Source organism: Telopea speciosissima, chromosome 5 (assembly GCF_018873765.1).
Source record: "Telopea speciosissima isolate NSW1024214 ecotype Mountain lineage chromosome 5, Tspe_v1, whole genome shotgun sequence".
Classification (NCBI taxonomy): domain Eukaryota; kingdom Viridiplantae; phylum Streptophyta; class Magnoliopsida; order Proteales; family Proteaceae; genus Telopea; species Telopea speciosissima.
In genome coordinates, this window is record NC_057920.1 from 1,775,532 (window position 1) to 1,782,825 (window position 7,294).

Below are 7,294 nucleotides of genomic sequence, written 5' to 3' on the forward strand. Positions count from 1 at the left end.
AAAGCAAATTTATGCACATAAAACACAAGTGGATTTATTTTAGTAGAAATAACCCTTGGTCGGGTTACATATGTGATGGGTTTTTGGTCAAATGATTTTTTTTTTTGGTAATAGGGCACTTTAATGGGCCTAAAATATGGCTAGGAGGTAAGAATACGGGATTTATTTTATTAGTTAGTCTAGTTAGAGTCGTGTTCTTATTTTTAATTGTTATATTAAAGTATTTTAGTTAGGCTGGATTATGTCTCTATGAGTCCAGCTTGTTTAAGGTGTTTCTTTCTTATTTTATACAAAGTTTTAGCTAGTTAAGACTACCTCCATAGCAAGCTACATGCTACAGCCTCACCAACGAATTTGATGAATGAAATATTGGCTTCAGCCCTTTTGGTTCTATGAGATTCCAAGCTCTTCTACTGTGGTGATTCCAAGCTGGGGTATGATTCAGCAAGTTTCAAGTTTCCTACGGCCCCTGCGCCCAGACACTAGGCTGCACAAAATGACTGCCCCCATGCAAAGGCGGCAATTCCTGAGGGCGCAGTGATCATTTCGCACGGCCCAGTATCTGGCGCAGAGGCTGCGCACCCCACGCGACCAGGTAGCATTCTATCTTTGCATTTGTCTGTCAGATTTAGATCAGCTTTGTACACCTGTTAAGCTGTTATTGACTAATTAGAGCAATCGATCAGAATTTTATGCACATCAGATTTGGCCACGGGAAGTGTTTACCATTTTGTTGGATATTAAATCTGTTCTTAAGAATTTTCAGCATGTTTGCTTAGTAAAACAGAATCGCTTTTTTGTTGCACAAGCTCATATGCTAGCTGTGCAAGCTAGACTTAATAGGATACATTTAGACAACATGGACTCTGTACTTCCTTTTTAATTTAGTGATTTCTTTTATGCTTACCCAAAAGAAAAAAAGTTGGAGTTATTCAATTTGTCTCCTAATATGGTTCTTACTCCTGGTTCAGGTTTAGCACTACATTACAAACAACTGAAAACCATTGGGAATCCACCCATAAAACCTCGAGGAATCCACCTCCTAGTAACAATGTGTCAATACAAACCAAAAAAAAAAAAACTGGCAAACAGAGCAGCAGCAGCAGCAGTTTCATTAAAAAAACCAAGCGCTTACAAGGGATCAGCCTTGGCTTCAATTACAAGCAATAAACTTTCTAAACTCTAAAAAGAAAAACTTGCTATAATCTAAAATGGAGGCTATGACCGAAATGAAACTAGAAACTCTTTAACAGCTTAAAGCTTCTTATCAGTCCAACGAAACAGAATAGAAATAACTAAAATAGAAACTCAAAAGAGGCTGGTAGCTGCAACTGAGGCTAATAGCTTCTGTTAACAGTATAGGGCTTCTAGAATAACCCATGGCTCAGGCTAAAGCCTTCCTTCCCTTTTTTTTTTTGAGGCTGCGCCATCACTTTCTTTTATTCTTTCATTATCTACAGCACCACCCAGTTATTGGAGTCTAAGATCTAAGTGTGTGACTTGAAGCATCGAAACCTACAGTATAAAACCAATATTCTAGCATTGCCAAAGTCAACGAATCTTTGTCAAAGTAATTTTATAAAATTTCAAACAATATATATGAACAATAAGTGCTTATGGATGTAGGGAAAGCTAGAAGTCAAGTTAATTTTAATTCTAATTTCTGCTAAGAATACATGAATTTCAAACTGAGAAATAAAGTAATTTTTAAGAGGTGTTCAGGCAGCAATAGGATGCAAATACTCTTAAAATCAAGCTAGAGTGAAGGTAACTTGTTGGACACAAACAGATACAATTTCAAATTTAGCAGAATTATAGAACAAAAAATCAGCCCCTGATGGAAGTGCATTGTATTAATGATTTAAAGAGGGGCTGCTTTTGAATTGAATACCAGCAGAAACCCAGGTTTACACTTTACACAGTTAGGTTTTAAGTACCCGTAGTGAAGGATATTATTAGAGTAGAAAGTGGAGGGGAAGGGAGGGGAAGGGAAGGGGAGGGGAGGAAGAGAGTTAAGAAATATCTAGGTTATGGTGCTTACTGTAAGAAGATTAGACTGGACAGAAACAAACTATAAGAGAGTTAAGAAATATCCAGGTTTGTGGGGCAGTATTCTAGGTTATTGCCAGAGTGGGAAAAAAAAGGGGTGGGGAGCAAGAGCACCATAAAGAAAACATACAGGATCTGGTGCTACCTGTATATCTAACGTAAGAGGTCGGTATAGGATTGAATAGGCCTATATGTAGGGCTACTGAAGATTCTCATGGAAGATCCCTCCACCACCCCCCCCCCCAAAGAAAAAAAAAAAAAAAAAAACTACAAGAACAAATCTTAAAATTATCAAAGAATGGCTCTGGTTATCAAATGATTGAACAACCGGGATCCATTTACTTACGATACTTAGTTGACATTAATAAAAAATATCTAATGAATTATGAGTTCAATAGATCCTGTTAGCAGAAAGACGGATATTCCTTGCTCATTATCAGACAATCACTTATTCACAAACCTCGTGTGGGGCTAATAGTTTTCATTTCCCATCTCATGGAAAACCCTTTTCACTCCGCTAGGGGTATTTTAATGATAGGTTCTATAGGAACTGGACGATCATATTTGGTCAAATACCTAGCAAACAAACTCCTATGTTCCTTTCATTACGATATTTCCGAACAAGTTCCTGGATGACAAGTCAAAAAGCCACACCTTCAAGGTGCAGTAAACAACCTTCTCTATACATTGCCACACAATTAATAGAATCTGAAGCATTTTTGACTGAGTATCATATTAAATCCTAACCAATAATTCGAATCAATTTGTGGCCATGTTGGTGTGGCAGACTGAAATTCATATATATATACACCGTCAGTGTGGCAGATAGAACCTTGCTTCATAACATATATATAAGTCAGAAACTGTACTATTTTATTAAATTAGGTATGATGTCAACAAGGTAACAATTAGTTGAAAAACTGATCATACAGATGGTATTACATACCCGTTGTCAATATAAAGCAATATGAACCTGGAACAGATAGAAGGAACACTGATTACAGCCAAGATTCATGCAACCGGAGCTTTGCAGCAGATGTTGAGGATTTCATTCAAAGAGGCATGATCTCCTGTTCCTTCATCTTTCCTTGCATACACCAACTGCTTCCCTTTGAAGATAAGCATTCCTCCCTAATAGACAGAAGAAGAATAGATAAAAGGTTGTTGTCTTTGTTTTTTTTTTTTTTAAACAGAAGAAAATTTTTTCCCTTCTTTAAGTAGAAAAAAGTTGCTTTGTTGAGGAACCAAACAAAGTAGTTGTCTTTTTGTTTTTGCATGTCCATTTAGCAACACAAGCACATAAGAGGGCAATACAGTCTTTAACAAATGAATCCTAATGGAAGACCTAAAATGGGGGGGAGTAGTTGCTGTATCTCCCACTCTCCCTTCAAAGTAGTCAGTCACTAAATGGGAGAACCGCAGCAGATCTCTCTCTCTCTCTTTCTCTCTCTCTCTGAAGAAACTAAGCTGGTCCAAATTCAGACTTTTGACTAAGAACTTGAACCAGCTTAGTTTTAGAAATTTTAAGGAAAATGTCACAGTGAAATGCCTAAATTGGACAATGAATTTATATCCCCCTTCTCACCCCCATTTTTGGACTTGTTTTCACCACTGTCAGGTTAGAATAATTTACCATGTGTATTGATTAAAGATAATTTGATGTAGATAGGTACAAAGATTGTTTCTGTTCTTTTAATTTTGCAAAACAATTCTGTTCGGATATGTTTCAAAAAATAAAAAGAATGTTCCTACTTTTCCTGTTTATAGACAGAAACAAGTGGAAATATATCCAATGCAGACAAAGCATTCCCAACTACAGAAGAGATCAAAAGATCACGCTACATGGCCAAAAGGGGGGGGGGGGGGGAAGAAGAAAGAAGGAAAATTACCTGTTGCAAGACACTACTTCTATCATCTGGTGTGGCTTCAATTGTATAGTTCTTCACAGCTTTCTGCAGTGACTTATATCTTGAAAACACTTTAGCCTGTTGAATTCCAGTTACGCACTACTTAGAAGCAAATTTCCTTTTAAACACCATGGTGAACTACTAGTTGTTTTCAGGAAGAAATTTTACACTGGCTGGGTTGAAGAATGTGCGGCCAAAGCCATAATATAAGCCCAAAACATCATATGCCTACGAAGAAAAGAAGTTGTCAACAACACACTATAGATACTTGAGATAATGGGCATAGAGTAATCAAGAGAACTCACTCAATAAAACATCTGTTACCTTCCGGTCGGGATCAGCATAAAGGCAATCCATTGGAAATGGTAGCTGCCAGATAACATCATAAAGAATGAATGTGAGAAAGACAAGAGAAAGAACCATTAATAGTGTACCATAATCATTTATGACAGCGTCTCCGGATAAACCCCAAAAGGAGAAACCCAGTAAGCGGAAGAAACCAATAAACTTGATTATCACAGTTCAAGAGTTTTTTTGGGGTTGAATCTGCCAGTGGTGATTCTCAAACTCAAACATAGGAAAATAACATATGTTTTACTTGCATCTTTGGAAGAACTTGTTAGAAAGATTCAGTCAGCGAAACTCAATATTTCTCCAAGCATTGACAGAAAATCCATCTTTGCTACGTCTATAAGTTAAGCTCGGGCCAATCTGAACCTTTCTTACTTGGTTGTTGTTTGTGTTTGGTACTCCACCAATAAATTGCCCAAGTGACTAGATGCGGAGCAGCAACATATTACATCTATCTTCCAGCATGATCAATATTAGAGAGTAAATAATCTGTACTTTTTTCCATTCATGTCATCAATATGTAGAGGTCTACCGACAAGATAATACAGTAAGAAACTTATCCTTTCTTTTATTTTTTTTGGGGGGGAGGGGGGTGTGGATAAAGAAAATTTTTCCTCCAAAAGCAATGTCCATGTGCTTCATTGTAAGAGGGGAATTAAGTTACCAAAGCATGATTGAAATGGGAGGATTTATTAGTACCCGTTCGGCTAGTAAACGAGCTTTGTTTGGAGTTCCAACACCAACAGCAATTAGTTTTACACCAGCTGAATCAAATCGAGGTTTGAACTCTTTGAGCACAGAAGCAAGTTCCCAGCTTCAAAGATGAAAATTAATGATTATGAAATTGAACACACAAGAAAATCATGCTTTAAGTGTAAAATTCATTTCCTGTTTGAGTGGCAAAGAGTATTGGAAAACTAAAATTCCAACTAACCAGCAGGGGCAGCCAAAGTGCCTCAAGAATGCAACCACAGCCATTCCCTGGGAAGGAGAAATGGAAATATTGAGTATAACAAAAAGGGAATAATCATGCTATTACAATATTTTGCATATATCTGAACAGAAAAATGTGTAAACTAGGTTCTCCTCCACGAGCAGGTCATGTTCTCCTGGATTAATATAATGCCACACTACTTCTGTTTAAAAAGCAAGAAATAAGTTTTGAGTCCCTAAAAAGAAAATACGAACTCAATCAACAGAGATGATATGTGAATGGAACACTCCCAAGATTTACTAGGATGTATGTCAGTACTCAGTGAACGATGGCTTGGCAATTAAAAATAATAGACTACAATAATTCAGCGCAGAACACTACAACTTTAACAAATATATAAGGGAAAAGAACCTGCGAATTGGAACTGTTACAAGGAAATCCGTAAAAATCCCAAAACTAGGTAATTCCCATAATTTGCACCATATCTATATTCTAGACTGGGACAAATTCAACAAACCAAAGATAACAGACGTCTCCAACCAGAGTCCTCCTCTCAGATGGGCGGAGAACAATCAATTTTCTTCCACAAAAGTTGCCACTGGAATTCCAAGTTTGGAAGAAGCCAAGACAAGCAATCCTATGCAGCTAAGAATAAAAAGATACCTCTTTCTGATCCCATAGATCCTTAAACATGACGGGTTCACCGGACGCAGTGAATATACCAACATCGCCGAGGATATCCCCGATGCTTTCGCTGAAACCAGATGAAGAAGCCCTTGTAACGAATGGAAGTCTACTGTCGTACCTCAAATTTGCCGGATGGAGAGTGGTGAAGGATGAAGAATTGGACGACCAAAAAAGGAAGTTCGCGGGAGAGGGAGAGAGGTATGACATTGAAGAGTAGGACGGTGGAGGGAAGCTGAGACTGAGAGGTTGTCGAAGAAACAGTGTCTGTGCAGAAAGATGTAGAACGGACATGGCGTCAAACCCCACAGAAGAGAACGAACGCGAGAGGAGAGAACGATCAAATTTCCTGACTCCAGAGAGGAGAGAACGATCAAACTTCAGAGGCTGCAAATTTGCAAGTATTTTGTGAGGCCGGGGGAAAGTCCAGCATTTAATTGAAAAATTCGCGAATAATTCGATCCGAATTCTAATTCATATGTTTTTTTGGAGTGCAACTCTTTAATTCAGAGTTTTTTTTTTTTTTTTTTTTTTGTTTTTTTTTGTTTTGGCGTTTTTTATTGCATTTGCTTCACCTTGGATAACAAATTGGAGGTGGCAAGGCTCTCATCGCTCAAGTGATCTCAAAATGACGATGTCAATTCCTATAGAATTCATACACGGAGGTGAAGAGGCATCGTAGTTTGTCTTAATGAATCTAGAGGGATGAGCTTTATTTTATACTCTTTTTTTTTTTTGGTTGAAGAGGGAGGAGCTTTCTGCTGATCAGAATTGATATAATTGTATATTTTATTGATCTGAACTAGTTTAGAATGCAAGAGATATATATATACAATGCTGGATCATTCAAAGGAGGTTATCGTGAGTGACACTAATTCCTCACATGTGATAACCACTGAACTATCCAAGGTTGAATATAAAAAGGAGTCCTAATGCTAATGGAAGAGTCCTAATACTAATGGAAGTCTAATTCCATTGATACACCCCCTCAAGGTGAAGGGTGAGAGCATTGAAGCTTCAACTTGTCACGCATGAATTGATAGTGGGTGGTAGGCAAAGCTTTGGTAAGAATGTCTGCAATTTGATCATTAGTGGAGATGAACTAGACATTGAGTTTGCGTTGAGTGACTTCGTCACGGACAAAGTGGAAATCGATTTCCACATGCTTTGTGCGGGCATGAAACACAGGATTGACAGACAGGTAAGTCGCACCAATATTATCACACCACAAAATAGGAGGAGAATGCAAAGGAATGCCAAGTTCATCAAATAGAGACTCCACCCAGATAAGTTCTGCAGCGGCATCCGCTAGAGCCTTGTATTCAGATTCTGTGGAGGAACGGGCAACTGTCTTTTGCTTGCGAGAAGA

At 37.9% G+C, this 7,294-nt stretch overlaps 1 protein-coding gene across 1 annotated transcript; it reads right to left on the reverse strand.

Moving 5' to 3' along the window:
- Window positions 1-2,897: 2,897 nt before the first annotated feature.
- Window positions 2,898-6,244, reverse strand: LOC122662428 (thioredoxin-like protein AAED1, chloroplastic). The gene is made up of 7 exons (XM_043858057.1): window positions 5,905-6,244; window positions 5,242-5,288; window positions 5,007-5,121; window positions 4,281-4,325; window positions 4,125-4,184; window positions 3,939-4,034; window positions 2,898-3,180 (listed from the first exon to the last, which is right to left on the reverse strand). Exons 1-7 carry the CDS (start codon window positions 6,217-6,219, stop codon window positions 3,061-3,063), a joined length of 798 nt encoding a protein of 265 aa, XP_043713992.1. The 5' UTR covers window positions 6,220-6,244; the 3' UTR covers window positions 2,898-3,060.
- Window positions 6,245-7,294: the final 1,050 nt, after the last annotated feature.

Bases quoted from the DNA above. Each gene is read 5' to 3' on its own strand.
- LOC122662428 (XM_043858057.1), bottom strand. From the start codon at position 6,219: ATGTCCGTTCTACATCTTTCTGCACAGACACTGTTTCTTCGACAACCT. The intron at 5,289-5,904 runs GTATCTTTTTAT...TCTCCTTCCCAG, and splicing joins ATCTATGGGATCAGAAAGAG to GGAATGGCTGTGGTTGCATT. The intron at 4,326-5,006 runs GTACTAATAAAT...GTTATCTGGCAG, and splicing joins CTCGTTTACTAGCCGAACGG to CTACCATTTCCAATGGATTG.